Source organism: Lepidochelys olivacea (assembly GCF_965140295.1).
Source record: "Lepidochelys olivacea isolate rLepOli2 genome assembly, chromosome: 1".
Taxonomy (NCBI): domain Eukaryota; kingdom Metazoa; phylum Chordata; order Testudines; family Cheloniidae; genus Lepidochelys; species Lepidochelys olivacea.
Window position 1 is genome coordinate 113216909 of NC_140411.1, and position 25605 is coordinate 113242513.

The 25605-nt window shown below is 42.3% G+C and overlaps 1 protein-coding gene across 5 annotated transcripts in view; it reads left to right on the top strand.

Annotated features, from left to right (window-relative positions):
- Window positions 1-14292, top strand: part of TFDP1 (transcription factor Dp-1) — a 103882-nt gene extending 89590 nt beyond the window's left edge. For 4 of the 5 annotated variants that reach the window (XM_084638941.1, XM_084638939.1, XM_084638940.1 and 1 more), the window contains exons 11-12: window positions 4261-4342; window positions 13036-14289. In XM_084638941.1, coding sequence (XP_084495067.1) covers window positions 4261-4342; window positions 13036-13183 — 230 coding nt within the window. In that variant the 3' untranslated portion in view covers window positions 13184-14289. Of the gene's footprint in view, window positions 1-4260; window positions 4343-13035 lie in introns of all 5 variants that reach the window. The other variant, XM_084638943.1, reaches the window with a different exon arrangement.
- The last annotated feature ends 11313 nt before the right edge of the window (window positions 14293-25605 follow it).

Sequence of the window (25605 nt, forward strand, 5' to 3'; positions counted from 1 at the left end):
GCAAATGAGATTGGGAGCTGCATGACCTGTCCCTCCAGGAGATATTTCAGCCATGGAGTCTTCCACAGATCTTCGTGCCACATGTGAACAAGTGCAATGAGTTTTGTTCCAGAAGGGGTTGCAGCCAAGGCTTTCCATATGAAGCTTTCCACATACAATGGGTGTGAGCCCTGAGGTACACTTACCCCCAGTTCTCTTGTTACCATGGGCATTTAGGAAAATTAGACAGGATAAAGCACAAGTGACTTTCACAGCACTGGGTTGGGCCCATAAGTTCTGGTACCCTGTACTTTTTCAACTGTCAATCTGATCCCATCTCCATCATGTCCTGATACGATCCCTCTTAACTCAAGACAAGGGAAGAGTTTACCACTCCAATCCAGCCATGAGGGCGTGGTATTTGGGTAGATGTTGTTGGAGGAGTTCAAGACATCCTGAGCAGTAATAGAAAGGACACTACCAGGAAATGTTACGAAGCAGTGTGAAAAAGTTTGACGTTTTGGTGTGACCAAGCAAGGCATCTCTTCTTTATGAGCACAGATTTCTGGACATATTGTACTGTCTCCTATCCCTAAAATCCATGGGGCTGTCTGTTAATTCCCACAGAATACACCTGGCAGCCATCAGCAATTTTCATCTGGTGGACATCTGTTCTATCTCAGCCAGTTATATCTTCCTCTTAAAATATATGATTAGAGTCTTCCTTCTGGTGGCTAAACCTATACCAGTTGTGGTTTGAACCTTTTTTTTATCAACCGTGACTAAATCACTTTTTGAGCTGTTACATCTGACTCCTGGGGGAATTCTGCACGTGCGCAGAATTCATGTTCTCCGCAGGTTTCTTCGCTTCCCTGCAGAAAAATGACTTTCTGACAGGGAAGCAAAGGGAAGCTGCAAGAGCAGTCATGCGCCACTCCCTAGCTGTACAGGTACATCATTTCAGGTACCCAGAGCAGCCAGCGGAGAGGTAAATCGCCACAGGGCTGGGGACACACCAGCCAGTGGCTCCTACCCTGAGCCGGGATCAGTTGCTAGTCCTGGCTGGGCTGGAGGCAGGAGAGGATGGGACTTCCTCTTCCCCTGCAAGGGGTGGCTGGGGATGTGAGACCCACCCTCAGAAACCTCCCCCAGCTGCAGGACGTCAGCATCCTCCCCTGCTTCCTGCCCCCATTGCTCCGCAGCTGCAGGGGAGGGGTCACTGTATGGGGAGCTGCTCCCCCATCTGCCCAACCCCTGTGGATCTGGACCTCCTATACCAGACACCCCTGCCAAGCCTCACCCAGAACTCCCTAGCCCTCCATACCCGAACCCCACCCCATTGAACCTCAATCCCTGCAACTGGAGCCCCCTGCACCCAGACCGCATGCCTCCAGACTCCGACCCCTGTACCCAGATGACCCCCATTGAGCTCTCTGCACTTAAACCCCCACCCGCTGCACAACCCTGAGCCCCAGCATCCAGACCCCCACGCCACTGACCCCCAGTTCACTGCACCCTGACCCCCACCCCATCAAGCCCCACTCCCCGAGCACCCAGACCCTTTTGTTGAGACCCCCACACTCAGACCCCTCTGCTGAGCCCCAAGCACTTTCACCTGGAAGCCCCTGCAGAGTCCCATTGCTCCTGTACCTGACACTCCCCCCCCCCCCACACACACAAGAGCCTCTGTGCATCCAGATCCCCCCACACCTAGACCCCTGCCCCCACTGAGCTGCCTACAGAATCCTCTCACCTCACACCTGGATCCCCCCACAATAAGCCCCACCACACTTGGATCCTGCTTGGTTGAGCCTGCCTGCCCCACACCTGGTACGCCTGGTGCAGAGGAGCAGGGCCCTAAGGTTTTTCTGAGGCAGGCCCAGGCCTTATGTTGGATCAGGGTAGGGTGCAGCCTCACCACTGAGTCCTTGTCCGAGGGGTGGGGAGACTATAGGGTGATCTCTCACCTTCATGCAGCCAGTGGCCTGTGTTCCCCACTGCCATGCTGGAGCCTCTGCATTTATTTATTGACAAATAAAGCTTGCAGAATTTTAAAATATTGTGCACAGAATTTTTCATTTTTTTGGCGTGGAATGCCCTCAGGAGTAATCTCTCTGTGAAGGTAGCATTTTTGGTCGCTATCATGTCAGCCAGAAAAATTGGGGCGTTAAGAGTGCTCATGGCAGACCTCCCTTATACAATTTCCCACAAAGATAAGGTAACCATGAAACTTCATCAGAAGGTTGTCCCGAAGGTGTATTCTGTGGAAATTAATAGACATTGACCAAAGTATTGACTTACTGGTGTACTACCCTAAACATCAGTCTAGCAGGGATCTGGTGTGTCACTCACTGGACAAGCATAGGACTCTTGCCTTTTGTCTGTAAAGAACCAAATCATTCTGAAAGTCTCTTAGGCTCTTTATATCACTTGCAGAATGAATGAAAGGAGAGGCCATTTCCTCCCAGAGGCTGTCAAAATGGATTTTGGGATGCATCCTACTCTGCTACCTGATGAACCCTTGAAGGCAGTGTACAAGCATATTTGACTGGTGCTCAGAAAGCATTGGTAGCTTCCTTTAGAGACATCCTATTACTGATGTCTGCAGAACAGCAATTTGGAATTCCATACGCACTTTTGCTAGACGCTGTGCACTGGTGCATGTAGCTGCCTGTGGTGTTTCTTTGGGCAGCCAGTTCTGCAATCTGTTGTGTCATACTGCTCCATGCACTCTCCTCCTTGAAAAGAGACTGCTTGCGAATCATGTGGAGTATCCTATGCATAGGGACAATCACTCAAAGAATATGGGTTACCCATCTTGTAGTAACTTGAGTTCTTCAAGATGTGTAGTCCCTATGTGTAGTGTGCTACCTAACCTCCTCCTTCACTGCCTGGTTTCCTCCAGTGTGAATAGCAGTAGAGAAGGAACTAAGAGGGTAGTGGTCCAGCAGCCCCCTTTATCCCCTCAGTGTGGAGAGCGAGGGCACATGCACACACCAGATGGACACTGCTTGGGCAAAATCTCCAGTCCTGGACTCATGGAGCGCATGCGCAGCCTGAAGTGCACTACAAATAGGGACAACATATTAAAGTTACCACAATGTGAGTAACACATCCTTTTAGTTTTATTAATGATAACTTTTGTTGTAGAGGAAAACTTAAGGCAATATTCAGTTGATTCAGTTACAAATGTGAAACATCTGGTAACTGCAAATGTCATTACTGGTTGGTTATTTTTTGTTGCCGTGATTGTTACTTCCACCATCTGAGAAGGAAAAAAGTCTCAACGTGTAGCATTCAAATAGGAAGTATGTTATTGCATTTTGGAGTCTGATGGTTCTCTGCAGCTCTCTGATTTCCTTCCTGCGTATCCTGATGGTTCTCTGCAGCTCTCTGATTTCCTTCCTGCGTATCCCCACTAATGGTGCCACTTTGGGTGTGGTGCTTGAGGAAATGTCTGAGAGTGAATGTATTTTTCAGAGTTTAAAGACCTCTTCTCTCCCCCCCCCCCCAGCTGCAATCAGAGGGAATATTTTGATTGTTTATGCAATTATATTAATTTTAGACATCTGCTCGGGCATAATTTTAAAGCCTGCCTGAATTTGACTAGACCACAGCCAAGCCGAACCCTAGCCCAAGTGTGTTGAGTTGTTTTCATAGCTGATCCAAATACTAATAGTCGGGTCTGTTGGGTTTGTGTTAGATTGCAAAGGTCTGTTCACCAACCCAGACTCCATTTTCTTTACCTTGTTTCCTTCAGTGGAACTAGGGGGACAAATGACCCACCCTGCTCCAGCCAGGGAGTCAGTTCCCCTCTCCTCTGGGTCACTCCCATGGAAACTGTGCCAGTGCCACTGCCTCATCCTTAGGCTTGGCCTGGCTACTCCCCATACCCCGTGTCTGTCTCCAGCCGCCTCCTGCCCATGGGGCTGGTGTGGTGATGGCTGAATGCCCCGTTCCAGCCAGCCATCATCACCTCGCTGCTAGGTCTCTGCTGCGGAGTGCGTGTGCTGACAAGTCTCAGCATTTCTCATTTTGCGAGTGTGCAAACGCAGCAAGGTGCCAGTGTCGGGCAGGAGTGGGACACACAACTATCACTGCACCAAAGCCACAAGCAGGAGGAGGTGATCAGAGACTACCAGATCTGAACCCAAAAGTGTCAGGCTGTCTTCAGTTCAACCCGAATCCGACACTTGTAGTCAGCATCCATTGAGTTTGAGTCAGGTTGTTTGTATGTGGTATTGAGTGTATTTTAGAAGTATACACTTCTTTGTTTTACAGAAATGGCTCAGGGATCAATCAGCAGTGTATATGTAACATCTTCATCAGGTTCCACTTCAGATGTCACTAGATTTTCTGCCAGGTAAGTTAATGCATAAATTAGCGTTAGCCTGTATTCCTTACGCTGTGCTGTCTTTAGTTCTGCCTCAGCTACCTGGTGTATCAGATGATTTTTTTGGGGTAATTCTGAGACAGGTATTATTTTTGCTATAATTATTCGTGTTTCTTACCAGTGCCCATCTACCTCTTGGGGGAGCAAATGGACTGACCATCACTCGAAGTAGTATGGCAGCTACCTCCTTTTGACATCTTCATATAAGTAAATTGTGGTTAATGTATGTATGATGAGCTAACCAGTAACTTGTCACAAAACATGGGGAAATAAATTAGCTAGACTAGGATTAGTATAGAATAGTTTAGGTTTTAAATTTAGAGAAGGACTTTTTTCATATCACAAAGATCCCACCTGGGTAGGGTTCTCATTTGGTCATGGCTCCCTAACGCAAGGTAGGAACAACTTAGTTTCTTTGCTCATTGACAGCAACAGTAGTGGGCAGTTACTTTCTTTGTGCACCACTGTAGCCATATTCCCGTTCTGAGCTTGCCCATTTCCCTCTCTCTCTTGCTCATGTTATAGGTATTAGCTTAGTTTTTGCTGCCTCTTGCAGTAAACATGCTATATTTAAGACCAAAAGAAAAGGAGTACTAGTGGTACCTTAGAGACTAACCAATTTATTTGAGCATAAGCTTTCGTGAGCTACAGCTCACTTCATCGGATGCATTCAGTGGAAAATACAGTGAGGAGATTTATATACATACAGAACATGAAAAAATGGGTGTAAGGAGAGTGATCACTTAAGATGAGCAGATAAAAGGCATTCTATACATTTTAAACCATTTTAAACAAGCAGTTTAATACAGGTACAAGTTTTAAACAATTTTAAAGAAACAATTTAATACTACAGTTATTGCTGAGTATGAAGCTTGTTTGAGGTGGAGGAGTCCGAGTGGAAGAGGGTGGATTGTCCAGCTGCTCCTCTTGCTGTTCTTACAAGCACAGGCACAGACTTTGCCAGGGGCGGGTGGCCCTCCTCATGCCCCCCCCCTCCCCCCAGCTCACCTCCGCTCTGCCTCCTTGGGCCTGAGCGGGAAGCCGCCACCTGCTTCTCAGCCCGCCCCAGCTTCCCATGTGAACAGCTGAGAGGGAGCAGAGAAGCAGAGCGGGATGGCGCGTTCAGGGCAGGAGGCAGAGCGGAGGTGAGCTGGAGCGGGGGAGGCGTAGAAAAGCTGGGGGGGGCAGTGTGTTCAGGGGAGGAGGCGGAGTGGAGGTGAGCTGGGGAAGGGGAAGCTGCCGGTGGGTGCTCTGCACCCACCAAATTTTCCCCTTGGGTGGTCCAGGGCTGGAGCACCCGTGGAGTCGGTGCTAAGGCATCACTTTTGGCTGGTTAAATTTTGAAGCCCTTTTAGAACCAGTTGTCCTTCGTGGAACAACTGGTTCTAAAAGGGCTTCTAAATTTAACAACCGGTTCCAGCAAACCGGCTCCAGCTCACCACTGACTATGGCCCCTGATGTACCAAAAACCTGAGGGTGTGTGAAGATCATGCCACATCTGCACCCTCAGGTCTGCCAGAGGACCCTGCTGGAGTGCTAGAGTCCTGACTCTCTTTCCTCCTCTGCACCAAAGGTAGGAAAGATGAGATGAGGGACAAGCTGTGCTACACAGAGGCATAACCTTCCACTATGCCATATGGTTGCCCAGAACCAACCCCAAACAACCAACTGGATTTTAGGGTTCAGCTGAGCACTTTCTAACTCACCAACCACACTGGAATGTACCACAGAGGACAGCAGTCAGAGTGGATGCCCTGCCAATTAGCTACAAAAGAAGCTACCCACTCTTTCAAGTCCTTCAACAAAATATCTGACTCACTGTCAAATGTAGTCCATTCTCTCAGCACTGGGGAGATATATTTAATTCCCACATGGGAAATTGCTTTATCATTATTGTGTACTTACCAGTTTCTAAGTTCATTTCTTTCACAAGAAAATTGAACTTTTAGTACTACTACATTTAAAAAAAAAAACACACACACACACAAAACAGCAGTCACATGTTCTGTCTTGGTGTATTGCAGTGAAGCTGTTTCTGGCACAAACTGCCCTTTCTACACTAATGCTGACACATCTGTTTTGTTTTGTTTTTTTTAAACTCCTGGCCCAAATCCCTTTGTTGCAGGAGGGTGAACAGGTTGTATATTTTTTAATTATAGTTTTGTTTTTTATCCTGTGGATCCTGAAGCAACTGCTTTGGTTCTTTTTTGTTGGTTGTTTGCTTGTTTTTAACTTCTATAGTTGGGTTCCTTCTTTTGGGGGTACCTGTGTTCCAACTGCAAACACATACCATTTTGGCTTCCTCCCTTTTCCAGGCCTTTTCTGAAAAAGACTGCAGAGCATGCAACAAAAAACTTTAGATTTTTTTTAAATCAAAATCACTTTTCTTGTGAGATTCCAGAGCCTCCTATTTTGACCAAGTCAAAAAATACTACAAATAAGATATTTCAGACATATTCCTGACATGTAAAAATGCATGTGAATGGTCTGAAAATTAAAGTACACAGTATTATATCAAACAATTCAACCTGAGATTATGTTCAAAGGATGATCTAGAGTTGCAGTCAGTTCTTTCTTTATGGCTTTTCTCATCCCTACTTATGATTTGGCTAATTGAAAATGACCCAGTTCACTTACAAACATGTTTTCCTTCAAACGTTGTTAGAAAATGTTGCTTCATATGTGAATTTGTAATTTCTCAGTTGATATTTTGTTTCCATCAAGTTTGGAAATTATACTACTAAATTATTTCTTTGTTTTACAAAGAGTCCTCTTAAAATGCCACTGCATCAGATAAGTATTGCCTATATTATTGAAAAACTGAAAGTTAATTGCCCTCAACTATTCATTGAGTTAGTGGCAGAGCTGGGATTAGAATGGTTGCTAGTCCCATGTTCATTGAACTCTAAAGCCACTGGTATTTTAATTCTCATATGTTTTTGTGTTACTAATACAATATTAGTAATATTAGTGAGTGATATAACTTTAGTATTTCACAATTTATATATTTAAAATTTAACTGCTACTTAAAGTATAGGAAAGCCACATTTCTTCTGTGAAATGGTTCTGTACCATTAATATTTGTCTTAGATATTGTAATAAAGCTGAACCGCGCAGCGTTCCACATTTCCAGTCTTTCTTATACCATTTAGATTTGCATCACTCTTATATTTCACCCTTTTATATTCTTAAACATTGAAATACTTATCATTCTCTCTTAACAATGAAATATTAATACACACTTGTAAGGATAATATATATTTTATTCAGATTGCATGAGGGATAATTGGTAAGTGGTTCATCAGTACTAATCAAGGAGGATGTTAAACAATATTAGTGAGGGTTAAATACTTTTAAATTAGCAGGTCTTGATAATTTTCACCCAAGAGTCCTAGAAGAATTGACTGAGATTTGTCTTGTTGATGTTAGATTTTAATATGTGTTGGAATGCAAAAGGCTGGAATCACAGAAGGCTGGAAATGTGCAAATGTATCAATATTCATGAAGGGCCAGCATCATAACCCTAGGTAATTACAGGCCAGTTAGTCTGACATAATTCCCAGACAAAATAAAGGAAAAGCTGATATGGTACTCAATAAATAGAGAACTAAAGGATAGGAGTATAATTAATGCTAGTCAACATGGTTTTAGTGAAAATAGGTCTTGTCTAGTAAACTTGATTTCATTTGTTGATGAGCTATAAAAAGTTTAGTTGATAAAGGTAACTGTAGATTTAATATTCTTAGGCTTTTGTAAGGTAGTGCTGCAGAACATTGATATTTTTTTTAAAAGTAGCACTGTACAGTATCAAGCACATCTTAAATGAATTAGCTGGTAAATTAATAAGTCTGAGGGTGGCTGTCAATGGGAAATCGTCAAATGGGAGCCTGACACTAGACGGAGTGGTAAGTAATGAGGACAAGGGACGTCATACAAAGCAGTCAGGGGTATATTCTACACTGTGCCACCGTGCAAACCAGAGGGTTGTGAATTGTAGAGTGCCCTAACTGCCCTGTGTAGGCCTTGCTGGCACAAACGAAAAAGTAATGTTAATGTGCACTGAGTACCTTTTTGTTTGTGCCATCAGGATCTCTGCAGGGCAGTGAGAGTTCAACATATTAGTGCACTCCACAGTTCATACTGTTGTTTGCGCTAGTTCGATTGTTTGGTAAACTGCGCTCGTTCAAACAGTGGGGTTTTTTTTAATGTAGCTGAATACAGGGTTATATATCTAGAAGTAAATAATGCAGGCTGTACCTACACAATGGGAGAAAATGCCTTACAGGGAGAGACTTGGAGCTCTGTTAAATTCTTCAAAAAGAAGATCAAGAGGTGATTTGATTGTGGATAAGTACCTTCACAGGGAGAAAATACTAGGTACTAAAAAGCTCTTTAATCTAGGAAAGAGGCATAATAAGAACCAATGGCTGAAAGTTAAAGCCAGACAAATTCAAGTGAGAAATAAGGCACAGATTTGTAACAAAATGATTAACCATTGTAACACACTATCAAGGGAAATGATGAATTCTCCACATCTTGAAGTCTTTGAATCAAGACTGGATGCCTTCTGGAAAATATGCCTTAGTTTTGATGAAATTCTATGGCCTTAATTAACAGGGTATGAGATTAGATGATTTGATGGCCCCTTCTGGCCTTAAAACACTAAACTTATTTGGAGTGAAATCTGGTGAGCAGACTTTTGAATGACTAAAATGTTCTTTGAACTATTTTTCAGTATGTTACATTAAACTATAGGAAAAGGTTCAATTGTCTACCCTCTCTGATTTGTTTAGCTCTTTTTAACGGTTGCAATTTGCCTTTGTATATGGATTTGCCATCTGGAGAAGGATACAATTTAAAAAATAAAAGGAGTACTTGTGGCACCTTAGAGACTAACCAATTTATTAGAGCATAAGCTTTCGTGAGCTCCAGCTCACTTCCTCAGATGCATATCGTGGAAACTGCAGCAGGCTTTATATATACACACCGCTGCCACCATGTCAAGGTTCCTCCCCCACTCTGAACTCTAGGGTACAGATGTGGGGACCTGCATGAAAAACCTCCTAAGCTTATCTTTACCAGCTTAGGTCAAAACTTCCCCAAGGTACAAAATATTACACTGGACTGGCCGCTACCACCACCAAACTAATACTGGTTACTGGGGAAGAGCTGTTTGGACGCGTCCTTCCCCCCAAAATACTTCCCAAAACCTTGCACCCCACTTCCTGGACAAGGTTTGGTAAAAAGCCTCACCAATTTGCCTAGGTGACTACAGACCCAGACCCTTGGATCTTAAGAACAATCCTCCCAACACTTGCACCCCCCCTTTCCTGGGAAATGTTGGATAAAAAGCCTCACCAATTTGCATAGGTGACCACCGACCCAAACCCTTGGATCTGAGAACAATGAAAAAGCATTCAGTTTTTTACAAGAAGACTTCTAATAAAAAATAGAAGTAAATAGAAATAAAGAAATCCCCCCTGTAAAATCAGGATGGTAGATATCTTACAGGGTAATTAGATTCAAAAACATAGAGAACCCCTCTAGGCAAAACCTTAAGTTACAAAAAAGATACACAGACAGAAATAGTTATTCTATTCAGCACAATTCTTTTCTCAGCCATTTAAAGAAATCATAATCTAACACATACCTAGCTAGATTACTTACTAAAAGTTCTAAGACTCCATTCCTGTTCTGTCCCTGGCAAAGACGACAGACACAGACCGTTTGTTTCTCTCCTTCCTCCCAGCTTTTGAAAGTATCTTGTCTCCTCATTGGTCATTTTGGTCAGGTGCCAGCGAGGTTACCTTTAGCTTCTTAACCCTTTACAGGTGAGAGGAGCTTTCCCCTGGCCAGGAGGGATTTCAAAGGGGTTTACCCTTCCCTTTATATTTATGACACGCCCCCCAAATCTCAGCTAGGGTGAAACACTGGCTGGGATTTCTTGCTGGAGCTCTAGGAAAACAGAGTTAATAAGACACATGCATCTCTAAATATACTACCAAGTACATAAAGACTAACAATATTTTCCACATCTCAAGGACGATTTTAACCAGTTGATTCTGGGAAACTTTCACGGGAGAGTGCATCAGCCACTTTGTTAGAAGCTCCTGAGATGTGTTGGATGTCGAAATCAAAATCTTGGAGAGCTAAACTCCACCGAAGAAGTTTTTTGTTCGTTTCTTTGACGGTGTGAAGCCACTTTAGTGCAGCATGGTCGGTTTGCAGGTGGAAACGCCGTCACCAAACATATGGGCGTAGCTTTTCCAGAGCGTAGACAATGGCATAACATTCTTTTTCAGTGACTGACCAGTTGCTTTCCCTCTCAGACAGTTTTTTGCTGAGAAACACTACAGGGTGGAATTCTTGATCAGGTCCTTTCTGCATTAAAACTGCTCCCACACCACGCTCGGACGCATCTGTGGTTACTAGGAACGGTTTGTCAAAGTCTGGGGCCCTTAGTACAGGGTCAGACATGAGTGTCGCTTTAAGCTTGTTAAAGGCCTTCTGACACTTTTCGGTCCACTGAACAGCATTTGGCTGTTTCTTTTTGGTTAGGTCTGTCAGTGGGGCAGCAATTTGGCTGTAGTGCAGTACAAATCGTCTGTAATAACCGGCCAAACCTAAGAAGGATTGAACCTGTTTCTTTGACTTTGGGACAGGCCACTTTTGGATAGCATCCACTTTGGCCTGTAGGGGGCTGATAGTTCCTTGACCCACCTGGTGTCCAAGGTAAGTCACTCTGTTTAGGCCTATTTGACACTTCTTAGCCTTAACAGTTAGTCCTGCCTCCCTTATGCGCTCAAGGACTTTTTGTAGATGTTCCAGGTGGTCTGCCCAGGAATCCGAAAATATGGCCACGTCGTCAAGGTAGGCGACTGCATATTCTCCTAATCCCGCTAGGAGACCATCTACAAGTCTTTGGAAAGTGGCGGGTGCATTTCGCAGCCCGAAAGGGAGTACATTAAATTCATACAGCCCGAGATGTGTGATGAAGGCTGACCTTTCCTTGGCAGATTCATCTAGCGGTACCTGCCAGTACCCCTTGGTTAAGTCCAAGGTAGAGATGAACTGGGCCCGTCCCAGTTTCTCTAATAGTTCATCTGTGCGTGGCATTGGATAGTTGTCTGGGCGAGTTACGTTTTTGCGTGGACTACCGTAAGCTAAATGCTGTATTTCCCCATCTGGTTTGGGAACTAGAACCACTGGAGATGCCCATGCACTTTCAGAGGGGCGGATTACACCCATCTGTAACATATCCTGGATCTCCCGTTCTATAGCAGTTTTAGCTTGAGGAGATACCCGGTAAGGTTGAACCCTAATTGGGTGAGCATTACCTGTGTCAATGGAGTGGTATGCCCGTTCAGTCAGTCCTGGGGTGGCTGAGAACGTTGGCGTGTAGCTAGTGCACAGCTCCTGGATCTGCTGTCGCTGCATACGCCCAAGGGTCATGGAGAGGTTCACCTCTTCCACACCACCAGCACATTTCCCTTCATAGTAGACACCTTTGGGCCACTCCGCGTCGTCTCCTCCCTGGGCTGTAAACTGACAAACCTTTAATTCTCTGGAATAAAAGGGCTTTAGAGAATTAATATGGTACACCTTAGGCTTTCGGTTGGAGGTGGGGAATGCTATGAGATAATTAACAACTCCCAGGCGCTCCTGGACCATGAATGGCCCTTCCCACGGTGCTTCCATTTTATGGGCCTGGAGCGCCTTTAAGACCATGACCTGGTCTCCTACTTTGAAGGAATGCTCTCTGGCATGTTTATCATACCAGGCTTTTTGCTCTTTTTGAGCATCCTGTAAGTTTTTTCTCTAGCAAGGGCTAAAGAGGTTCGGAGGGTGTTTTGTAGGTTGGTTACAAAGTCCAGAATGTTCGTTCCTGGAGAAGGTGTAAATCCCTCCCATTGCTGCTTCACCAACTGCAATGGCCCCTTAACCTCACGGCCATATACAAGTTCAAATGGGGAAAACCCTAAACTGGGATGTGGTACAGCTCTGTAGGCAAAGAGCAACTGCTTCCGGCCATCGGGTGGCAAAATCCATGAAAGTCAGTATGTACTGCTTTCCTCTGGGTGTCTTTTTCGGAAAAGGACCCAGAATATCCACAGCTACTCGCTGAAATGGAACTTCAATGATGGGGAGTGGCTGGAGAGGGGCTTTGACCTGGTCTTGGGGTTTTCCCACTCTTTGGCACACCTCACAAGACTGGACATAGGTAGAAACATCCTTGCCCATTCCCTCCCAGTGGAATGACCCCCCCAAACGGTCTTTGGTCTCTGTGTATATATAAAGCCTGCTGCAGTTTCCACGATATGCATCTGAGGAAGTGAGCTGTAGCTCACGAAAGCTTATGCTCTAATAAATTGGTTAGTCTCTAAGGTGCCACAAGTACTCCTTTTCTTTTTGCGAATACAGACTAACACGGCTGTTACTCTGAAACCTGAAATTTAAAAAATGTGATTAATAATGAAGTATCGCACCAGTTACAAAAGTAGGGCATTGGGGTGGTGGAGAGGAGTAGATGAAACCTTGATGACTTTTTTTCTTGGAAATGTTCAAAGTTTCATTAAGTGTTACACCTCAGTTACACTTCAGTTACAAGTAACAGTTTAATTAACATTTCTCACTTCTTTTAAAACTTAATTTTCTTACTTCAGTGACTTCACCAATGGTGGAGATGGGATGTTAGCGACAAGTTCCAATGGATCGCAGTACAGTGGCTCCAGAGTTGAAACACCAGTCTCTTATGTTGGAGATGATGACGACGAGGATGATGACTTTAATGAAAATGACGATGATGACTGATCCTTTTTGATTGTAGACTTTTCAGGAATAAATTTGTTCTAGGGAGAAAACGCACTCATGCGCGTGCGCTCTCTCTTGTGCTCTCTCTCTCTCTCTTTCGCAAAATATATATATATTTTGCCCCGTCCCACAAGGAAAATATTGGTAAGCAGTTCTGAGTTTAGAAATTGCACCTCAGATAAGCAAATAAGGATTGTTTTATGTAGGATATTTTTAAATGTGGTGTGGATGTGTGTTTTGATACCAGTGTGTTAATGCAGAGCCTTTATTATTTGCTCCTTTTTTTTACTTGAAGGAAAATGCATTTTGCCCCCAATGTTATTGCTAAGTTTGCTAAAGAAAATGTAGCCACATCAATGAAGAAATAAAATGCTAACGTTCGGTGGGAAATGGATACACTGAATGGCCATAAGTTTGGAGTGTATTTTGATGACAGCCTTTGTTGAGGGATGGCAAGCTCATGTAGTAGTTGTGGGGTTTTTTTGTTAATCATGCAGTGTCCAAAGAACCAAACGAGATCCATCTTACTTTTTTACATGTTAAATTCCATAAATGTTGTGAATTTATTTTCCCTTAAATAATATCTAACATGATTCCGTCAAAGTTATATGCTGTTTTCACTGTATGTTGGGACATATGAATTACAAAGTTTTTGGCAAATGTTTACTGCCAGCTGATGCAGCTATATAAAATGTCTTGAAGGTTTGGAATGAGTTATTGCTTATGGTAAAAATTGCCTGATTTCTTACAGGCAGACTTTGGAAACTTTTTATTATATAGTTGTTTACATACTTATAAGTCTATCGTATAAAGACATGTACTGAAACAAATGTTTGTATTTGTTTCATAAGCATCTTCCTGTAATCTATTATAAAGTTGAAATTAAATATAGAGAATGTTTTAAGTTTTTTAACTCAAAATTGTCAATCATTTTTAATAGTTCATTTTTTATAAAAGGAATTTCAGGGCAGGTGGTAGTCTTTTAAAATTTATTCACAAAACATTTAACTGCACAGATACTGTCAGCTGCCTATCTAAGACAATAGTCTTTTTATTGAAACACAAATAAACTTTTCTGTAATATTTTATGGAATATAAAGAGACTTTAATTGTTTGACTTGTTTAACCTTGGCACTGTTAGTTTTTATTAATAAAACGCGCATGGGCATTTTTAACAAACTCTGTGTTTTTCTAATTTAGGATTATTCTACCTAGAACTTTTAATCTTATTCAGGGGCTTAGCAGATGTCCCCATGGTCATATGGAGGTGCAAGAGTCTAGAAGAACCTATTGTTTTTAAATGGGTAACCAAACAGATGTCGTGCTTCATCATACCCCAGGATGAATGTGTTCCTTTGCACTACTGATGTGAGCAACAGTCCTTCCTTAGCAGCTGAGGCAACCCCATCCACTTTTTTTGGGAAGAGTAGAAGTCACACGGTTGACTCATATCCACCTTCTCGTCCACTGTAACCCCTCGGTCCTTTTCTGCAAAACTGTTGCCTAGCCATTTGGTCCCTAGTCTGTAGAAGTGCTTGGGATTCTTCCATCCTAAGTGCAGGACTCTGCACTTGTCTTTGTTGAACCAGATTGTCCCACACAGAATCCTCTCGCCCCCACCTGGATCCCTGCACACTTGGATCTTGCCCGGTTGAGCCTTCCTGCCCCACACCTTGTGAGCCTGGCACAGACGGGCAGGGCCCTAGCCTGTTTCTGGGGCAGGTCTTGTGCTGTGTCAGAATTGGGTGCAGCATCACCACTGAGTCACTGTTTCCGGGTTGGGGGGGTAGAGAGGCTGCAGGGTGATCTCCCATCTTCATTCAGCCAAGTGGCCTGTGCTGCCTACTGCCATGTTGGAGCCTATACATTCATTTATTGCTAAATAAAAACTTGCAGAATTTTGCAAAATTTTAATATATTGTGCACAGGATTTTTAATTTTTTGGCACAGAATGCCCTTGGGAATAAATAATAGATTTGAAAATAGATTATCTGGCATTGAGAGAAGACAATGATGGGGAAGTAACATATGGTCTCTCCCTTCATTTGCCAGCTCTTTTCTGTAACGTGTCCTGTTGATTACTATGGAAGGGGACAATAATATTTTGTAAAGATTGCAGTGTGTGTGTCTGGAAAGGATCTACTTCTAAATTGTGTTTTGGGCTGAATACACAAATTGTTATTGGCATTGTTGGTTTTCTAAAATGGCTCACTTTCTGAAGAAGGTACCACCTTTCTCTTTACGGCAATAGAAGTTCAGAAGGGCTTTGCAAATAAAGTGTTTACCAATTCTGGAATCAGAAATTGTTTGCTTTCCCCTATAGAATTTTGCCACTCTTTTCAAAAGAAAAGTGATTTTATCTTTTTTTTTTATTATTATTAAAAGAACACTTCTGGTCCTCTGCAGCCCAGGATAATTTCTTCAGAGGAAGGTAAATAAGTAAAGATATGTGGTGCATTGGACCTTGAAGGTGATCATTTGGCAAATAGTTTAGATGAGGAGATAAGTGTAAGAAAGAAAAATCTTGGAATTTCTGCTATAGATGAATACAAGTAATTTGCATCTGAGTTATGAAACCTTCACCCCAATAGAAAACCTTACTGTGAATTTCGGTTTTTTGGTTTTTTTTTAAATGGACCTCTCTGCCACCACGTTAATGCAGCCTTCTTGTTCCAAAAGGGACCTTCACACAGTTAGAATCAACTTCTTGATGGAGGGAGGTACTGTATATTGCCTTTCTCCCTTGATGGCCCACAATGTTCAGTGGGTTTTCCTTGCTCCCCTAGATTATTGGAAGCAGAGTAGACCTTTTGTCCTGACTGTTTCGTAGTACCACTTGCTCTGAGCCTTTCCCAGATTTCTCTGACTCCAAGAAAGTACAGATAGTAGGCTATACACATCTGTGACAGCTTTTCTCACATACATCTTGTTTGGAATGTATAAAGGGAACATCAACTTTTTTAAAGTTTGACAAGTACTAATATTGAACCAGTATTTAAAATGGGCAAATGTGATGGGGTAACTTTTGGCTGGCTAGTTTTACATCAGTTCTGGGCAGAATAATAGAAAAGCTGATACGGAATTCAGTTGATAAAGATTTAAAGCAGGGAGTAGTCAATAGGCTGACCAAGGGCCAAATTCAAACCACCAGACACTTTTGAATGGACCCTGAGATCTTTTTATTTACTTATTTTTATCATTGTTATTTTTATTATTTTCTCTGAAGTCTGGACCTTGACTATACCTTGACCAAGAAATTTGGACCTTGACAAAAATAATTGATTACCCCTGATTTAAAGGATAGGAGTATAATTCATTCTTGAAAACACAGTTTTATGCAAAATAAATCCACATCCCTTAGCAACATAGTTACACCAACTTAACCCCCTGTGTAGGCAGCACTATGTCGGTGAGAGAGCTGCTCCTGCCAACTGAGCTACCGACTCTCAGGGAGATGGATTAACTACACCAACAGGAGAAGCTCTCCCCTGTTGGCATAGGAGCGTCTTCACTAAGTGCTATAGTGATAACAATTGTACCAGTGCAGCTGTGCTGCTGTAGGTGAAAACAAGCCCTTAGGCTTCTGTAAGGTGTTTGATTTAGTACCTTATGACATTCTGATTCAAAATTAGCGCTATAAAATATTAAAAAAGCACATGATATATGGATTAAAAACTAGCTAACTGACAGATCTCAATAAGTAGTTATCAATGGGGAATTATCAACTTGGTATTTCTAGTGGGGTTCCACAGGGATCATTTCTAGGCCTAATGCTATTCATAATCTTCTATTAATTGCTGAGTAAATACAAAATCATTCCTGATGAAATTTGTGGAAGACAAAGATTGGCGATACAGTAAATATAGATGAGGACAGGGCAGTCATCAGAATGATCGGGATTGCTTGGAGCTGGGTCCATTTAAACAAAATGCATTTTAATACAGCCAAATGCAAAGTTATACATCTAGGAACAAATAATTCAAGCTATAATTACAGAATGCAGGACTATATCCTGGAAAGCAGTGACTGAAAAGGACAAGCAATTCAATGTGAGTTCCTAGTGTAACGTGGTGGCAAAAAGGGCTGATTGTATATGCTTTAGATGTGTAAGTGGGAGTAATGAGGAGTAATAGTAGGGAAATGATTTTACTTTTGTACCCAGCATTGGTGAGACCAATACTGTGTCCAGTTCTAGTGTTCACATCTTAAAAAGGATGTCGAGAAATTGAAGAGGGCACAGGAGAAAAAAAACCACATTATTCAGAGGCTGGAAAAAATGTCTTGGAGTGAGAGACTTAAAGAACTTAATCTGTTTTGCTTGTCAAAAAGATTCCATGGGCTCTTTAATCCAGAGGAGAAAAGTTTAACAAAAATTTAGGGGTGGAAGCTGAAACCAGACATTTAAAATTAGAAATTAGGCACAAAACTTTTAACTGTTTAGGGTGGTTAGCCACACCCCTGGGAAAAGCTACCAAGAGAAGTGGTGGATTCTTTCTTCTGGTCTTCAAGGAGTTACTGCAATTCTTTCTGAGATATAGGCTTGGGAGGATTTGATTTTTATTGGTAAATGTGATTTAAATGTTGATTTCACTGGATGCACACAAACCAACAAAAAATATTTCCATTGATCATAGTTGAAGTTTACAGTTAGGCAAAGCAGGAAAAATGCTGCATAGGAACTCATTTGGCTTCAAAGATATGTAGAATATTTTGATGTGATGTTGATAGCGTGTGTTAACGGTTATAAAGCTTTAACTTTTTGAGTATCTACATCGACTATCATTAAATAATTCTGACCCACCCATAATTTCTCTCAACTGTGGAAAATTTAAATTGATAATCTCAGAAACTGGCTTAAAAACAAACAGTATCAATTGAAATTATAAAAAAATAAAAATCGAAGTATGCCAAGCGTGAAGACATTGTTTAGTTAAACCCAAGTTATACTTTAGTCAAGCACAAGTTATTAGGCTTAATACTGGCATAACTGAGTGAAATGTAATGAATGGCCTGTGACATACAGGAGGTCAGACTAGATGATCTACTGGTGCCTTTTGGCCTTAAAATGAATCCATGGTTCCTCCTACCAGACCGATATTAGAAGTTGTACAAAAGAAGGTTTAATTGTATTGAGTTGTACAACAACCAGTTGTATTGAGAAGTACTGGTTCTCCTGAATCCTTCTAAATAGCTGTTTCTAAACACCTGCAGCTATATTATGAATTTGCCTGCTGACTGCATCACTGGAGAGGAGAATTGCTTTGTTTTGACTGCAAGCAGTAGATACCGGCATCTGAAGGAGCGCACAAAAGTGTTTTCCCAACTGTTTGGGTCTTGTTAGATTGCCTTATTTACAGTGACACCAAATATGGTGCTCAGATGGCTGTCATGTTCATAGTATTGCTGTTTGATAAAATAATCTTCAAATGTTGTAAACTCATAAGGTTCTGCTTGAAAAAATTAAATGGATTTCTTTTTTAAAGATGGATATTTGGTTTCCAAATAGCTCAGTGCTCCTTCTTTTGTATCTCTGTATGCATACCCCAGAATCCTTTGTCCTTAGGGATTTCCTGTCATCAGTAGACTGTGCTCATACCTCCGTGCCACGCTGGGTGTGTCATTGCAAATACCTGTCTGGGTACCACAGGAGTCTCTTTCAGTCCTAGACCCTTCCTTTCAATATATCCACCTCGTTGAAGGGTCGCATCGCCAGTGCCAACACTGCTCCTGTCTCCACCACCTGCGCCTGTATCTAGACAGACAGCCTAACCAGGGATGCCTCTATTCCAGATACTGGTGTGGATTTGCAGAGACTGTGGCCTGCATTTCCCACTCACAGAAAGCCAGGCTGGGAGGACCATCCAGTGTGAAAGTTGCCTGCTGGTGGAATCTCTCAGGAAGTAGGTGGGAGAGCTACAGGAGGAGGTGGCTAGGCTGAGGAGCATCTGTGCCCGTGAGGAATTCCTTGAGAATATTCATAAGGAGACATCTAGGGCTGAGGAAGCTATCCAGCTACAGAGGACTGCTGTCACACCACCAAGGGAGGACAATATGGCTCTGTCACAGGGAGGACACTAGCTGCTGGTTACTTCTGGCAGCAGGCAGTGCTCCACCCCTTCTCCCAACCCACTCACCATGTTGATGGAAAACTGTTACACTGCCCTGGCAATGAGCAATGAGGAATCACTCCCAAAGGTAGAGGAGGAGAAGCCATCTACCCCCAAGGCTGGGAGATCGCAGCCACCACTCCCAGGAGAAAACGAAGGGTTGTGATGGTTGGTGCCCCTCTTCTGAGGGGAACGGAAGCACCCATCTGTTGCCCTGACATGGAATCCCAGGAGGTATCGTATCCGAGCTATTACAGGGAGATGGTCGAGCACCATCCGGCCCTCTGACTACTACCCTCTGCTACTAATCCATGTGGGTACTAATGATATTGCAAGGTATGACCCTCAGCAAATCAGAAGTGACGATAGGGCTCTGCGAGTAAGGGTGAAGGAGTTGGGAGAGCAGGTGGTGGTCTCTTTGATCCTTCTGATCCAGGGTAGGGGCCCAGGCAGAGACATACATCCTGGAGGTGAATGTCTAGCTGCGAGAATGGTGTCGTCAGGAGGGCTTCGACTTCCTTGACCATGGGATGCTGTTCCAGGAAGGACTTCTAAGCAGAGATGGGGTCCACCTATCGAGGAAGGGGAAGAGCATACAGACTGGCTAACCTAATGAGGATGGCTTTAAACTAGGTTCGAAGAGGGCAGGTGACCAAAGCCCATCGGTAAGTCAAAAAAATGGAGACCTGAGAGAAGGGTCGGAATTTGCAGGGAGCATGGGCTGTTAAAGCAGGGATAAGGGAGAGACAAGACAGAACTGGGGGTGGCGAAGACTCAAATCAGTATGTTAGAAGTCTGTATTCTAATGCAAGAAGTATGGGGAATAAGCAGGAAGAACTCGAAATGCTAGTAAATCATAGAATCATAGAAGATTAGGGTTGGAAGAGACCTCAGGAGATTATCTAGTCCAACCTGCTCAAAGCAGGACCAACCCCAACTAAATCATCCCAGCCAGGGCTTTGTCAAGCCGGGCCTTAAAAACCTCTAAGGATGGAGATTCCACCACCTCCCTAGGTAACCCATTCCAGTGCTTCACCACCCTCCTAGTGAGATAGTGTTTCCTAATATTGAATCTAGATCTCCCCCACTGCAACTTGAGACCATTGCTCCTTGTTCTGTCATCTGCCACCACTGAGAACAGCCAAGCTCCACCCTCTTTGGAACCTCCCTTTGGGTAGTTGAAGGCTGCTATCAAATCCCCCCTCACTCTTCTCTTCTGCAGACTAAATAACCCCAGTTCCCTCAGCCTATCCTAATAAATCATGTGCCCCAGCCCCCTCATCATTTTCGTTGCCCTCCGCTGGACTCTCTCCAATTTGTCCACATCCTTTCCATAGTGGGGAGCCCAAAACTGGACACAGTACTCCAGGTGTGCCTCACCAGTGCCGAATAGAGGGGAATAATCACTTCCCTCAATCTGCTGGCAGTGCTCCTACTAATGCAGCCCAGTATGCTGTTAGCTTTCTTAGCAACAAGGGCACGCTGTTGACTCATATCCAGCTTCTCCTTCACTGTAATCCTCAAATCCTTTTCTGCAGAACTGCCACTTAGCCAGTCGGTTCCCAGCCTTTAGCAGTGCATGGGATTCTTCCGTCCTAAGTGAATGACTCTGCACTTGTCCTTGTTGAACCTCATCAGATTTCTTTTGGCCCAATTCTCCAATTTGTCTAAGTCACTCTGGACCCTATCCCTATCCTCCAGCATATCTACCTCTCCCCCCACAGCATAAACACAACTATGATGTGGCATCACAGATTGGTGGAATAGTACGCATGACTGGAATATTGGTACAGAAGAGTACAGCTTGTTCAGGAAGGACAGGCAGGGGGAAAAAGGGAGGAGGTGTTGCCTTATATATTAAAAATGTATACATTTGGACTGAGGTTGAGATGGAAATAGGAGACAGACTTGTTGAAAGTCTCTGGGTAAGGATAAAAGGAGTAAAAAAACAAGGGTGATGTCATGGTAGGGGTCTATTACAGACCACCTACCCAGGAAGAGGAGGTGGATGAGGCTTTTCTTAAACAATTAACAAAATTATCCAAAGCACACGACTTGGGGATGGGGGACTTCAACTACTCAGACAACTATTGGGAAAATAACACAACAGGGCACAGATTATCCAACAAGTTCTTGTATTGGAGACAATTTTTTATTTCAGAGTTGGAGCAAGCTACTAGGGGAGAGGCTGTTCTGGATTTGATTGAGACAGATAGGGAGGAACTGGTTGAGAATTTGAAAGTGGAAGGCAGCTTGGGTGAAAGTGATCATGAAATGATAGAATTCATGATTCTAAGGAATGGTAGGAGAGAGAGAGCAGAAAAATAAAGACAGCGGATTTCAAGAAGGCAGACTTCCACAAACTCAGGGAGTTGGTAGATAAGATCCCATGCAAAGCAAGTCTAAGGGGAAAAACAATTGAAGAAAGTTGGCAGTTTTTCAGAGACATTATTAAGGGCACAAGAGCAAACTATCCCACTGCGTAGGAAAGATACGAAGTATGGGAAGAGACCACCCTGGGCTTAACCAGGAGATTGTCAATTATCTAAAAAATAAAAAAGAGTCATACAAAAAGTGGAAATAAGGGCAAATTACAAAGGATGAATATAAACAAATAACACAAGTGTGTAGGGACAAAATTAGAAAGGTCAAAGCATAAAACAAGATCGAACTAGCTAGAAACATCAAGGGTAACAAGAAAACAGTGTACAAATATATTAGAAACAAGAGGAAGACCAAGGACAAGGTAGTCCCATTACTCAATGCAGGGGGAAAACAATAGCAGAAAATGTGGAAATGGCAGAGGTGCTTAATGACTTCTTTGTTTCGGTTTTCACCAAGAAGGTTGGTGGCGATTGGACATCTAACATAGTGAATACCAGTGAAAATGAGGTAGGATCAGAGACTAAAATAGGGAAAGAACAAGTTAAAATTACTTAGACAAGTTAGATGTCTTCAAGTCACTGGGGCCTGATGAAATGCATCCTAGAATACTCGAGGAGCTGACTGAGAAGATATCTGAGCCATTAGCGATTATCTTTGAAAAGTCATGGAAGACGGGAGAGATTCCAGAAGACTGGCACTATATTTGTCTTTTTCCAATCTATAAAAAGGGAAATAAGGACTACCCGGGGTATTACAGACAAGTCAGCTTAATTTCTGTAGATGGAAAGATAATGGAGCAACTAATTAAGCAATCAGTTTGCAAACATCTAGAAGATAATAAGGTGATAAGTGACAGTCGGCATGGATTTGTCAAGAACAAATTGTGTCAAACCAACCTGACAGCTTTCTTTGACAGGGTAACAAGCCTTGTGGATGGGGGGAAGTGGTAGACATGGTATATCTTGACTTTAGTGAAGCTTTTGGTACTGTCTCGCCTGCCCTTCTCATAAACAAACTAGGGAAATGCAACCTAGATGGAGCTACTATAAGGTGGGTGCATAACTAGTTGGAAAACCATTCCCAGAGAGTAGTTATCAGTGGTTTACAGTCATGCTGGAAGGGCATAACGAGTGGGGTCACGCAGGGATAGGTTCTAGGTCCGGTTCTGTTCGATATCTTCATCAATGATTTAGATAATGATATAGAGTACACTTATAAAGTTTGTGGACAATACCAAGCTGGGAGGGATTGCAAGTGCTTTGGAGGATAGGATTATAATTCCAAAATGATCTGGACAAACTGGAGAAATGATCTGAAGTAAATAGGATGAAATTCAATAAGGACAAATGCAAAGTACTCCACTTAAGAAGGAACAATCAGTTGTACACACAAAATGGGAAACGACTGCCTAGGAAGGAGTCCTGCAGTGGATCACAGGCTAAATATGAGTCAACAGTGTAACACTTGAAAAAAAAGCAAACATTCAGCTTTTATTAGCTGTATTATTTTATTAGGTGTATTAGCAGGAGTGTCGTAAGCAAGACACAAGAAGTAATTTTTCCGCTCTACTTTGTGCTGATTAGGCCTCAATGGAGTATTATGTCCAGTTCTGGGTGCCACATTTCAGGAAAGATGTGGACAAATTGGAGAAAGTCCAGAGAAGAGCAACAAAAGTGACTAAAGGTCTAGAAAACATGACCTATGAGGGAAGATTGAAAAAATTGGATTTGTTTAGTCTGGAAAAGAGAAGACTGATGGGGGACATAATAGTTTTCAAGTACGTTAAAGGTTACAAGGAGGAGGGAGAAAAACATTTCCTCTTAATCTCTGAGGATAGGACAAGAAGCCATGGGCTTAAATTGCAGCAAGGGAAGTTTAGGTTGGACGTTAGAAAAAACATCCTAACTGTCAGGGTGGTTAAGCACTGGAATAAATTGCCTAGGGATGTTGTGGAATCTCCATCACTGGAGATTTTAAAGAGCAGGTTAGACAAATGCCTATCAGGGATGGTCTAGATAATACTTGGTCCTGCCATGAGTGCAGGGAACTGGATTTGATGACCTCTCGAGGTCCCTTCCAGTCCAATGATTCTGTGATCCTAGTGGTCCTGACTACAAATCTGGGAATGTGAATCTGCATCTACCCAGTTCTTGGGAAACTTGCTTATTGTATTATTCTTTGGGGCAAAACAAGCATCCAAGCTATAGCAACGGTAAACTGTAGTTTTCCCACGAGAGTATGGATTTGTGATGAAGCATTGCCTGATTCAAATATAAAGATTGCAGCAGCTTAGGCTGTTCTAGATATAGCCATGCACAGAGTCCTTCTCTTGCAAGACAGAGGAAGTTTTGTATGCTTGTTGCTAATGGCTGAATGCTCTGTTTACTGATAGTTTACTTAGAGCATGAGTAAGTATTTTGGCTAACAAGAAGGTTCAGTATTTTGTAGCTTTGGATGTTATTTTGGGAAAGCTGCAGAGGGGACAGTCCAATGCACAGCCAGACCAAAAGGTTGGTCTACATCCAATCATCCAGAAGAGAGGCAAAAGCTCACTGTTAATATTGAAACACTAAAGGTCCAGGAGAGGAAAATCATAGGTAAGAACAAATTTTATTTCTTGTCCCTGAAATGCAGAGATTTCCAAATATTCCTTAATTTGAGGTTAATGAGGAGCACGGAAAGTCTCTTGATGGCTACGTAAGGAAAGGAGTCTTCACCTCCAGGGTTCTTCAGTAGATTGGTGGTTCCAAGTGACAGGCTATTTGTCTGGCTTTTGCTGTGTCCATTTAAGTTTTTCCTTCTGTGTGTTTTCACGGTTTCTGGAATGTCCAATTAAGTTGGGGATTCAAAAATATCTTTTTGGAACCATTTACTCCCCAAAGTGCCTCTCATCTGTTTAAAATAGCCTGGATTTTACCCCAAATAGTTTTAAAGCATATTGTACTGTGTCTTTTAGAAATCTTATTCTTTTTCATAGCAGTTGTTAGTTTGATTTTTAATATTTGCAAATAATTCTGTATATGAATTACTTTTAACATCTTCAAACATGCTTAATTTTTCAGAATCATTCTAGCTATCCAAAACTCTATGGTTGTAACTTGCAATTAGTTTACAGAAGTAATATACTCTTTGCTCACTTGTGCTTTTACCCCAACTCTGATGGATGTAGTTAGATGCGACATTTTCATTGATTAGTTTTTTATTAAATGGTACACATACAGCAATTGTAAAATGTGTAATACTAAATACTGCTATAAGCTACACAGGCTAATTTTCAAGTCACTTCTTCTGCAGTCATTGATTTGTTGTATCCTAAAACAAACAATATGACTGACTAAACTACAGAATATAATGTGTTAATGCATGATACAGTTAGATTTAAATACACTTTTTGATTTATACATTTTATACTAAGTGGATAAAACTAATGTGTAATGAAATTACATTGCAAGCTAGTATTTCAAAACATCAGGGTATTAATATGTTTTTTGCAGCAATTGAATTGCTTCTACAATGGCTTGGTAAAGAATAATTATTAGTTGTAGCCAGAAAAGTGACTAAAATCGACATCTTGGTACTCTGTTCATGCTTCTCATGAATCATATATGCTCAATTTAGAGGAAAGCCATTTCATACTAGTATTTGTGTTAAAGCATCAACATACAGTAGCCATGGAAGAACAAATTCCGTGTACACATCAAGAAACATTACTACCTTGCTTCATGTATTGTAACTTATATCTTGATTTTTAGATGGTTGGATGATATTTCAATACTGATATTTACAAAATGTCTTTTGTGAAACTGATATCTGAGCAAATTTTATATGGAAATCATGGGAAAAAATAAATATAAAATAATGTGGTGACATTCAAGTCACTTTTCATACCACATAAACTTTTCTGAAATGGCTTCATTTGTACCGGTATGC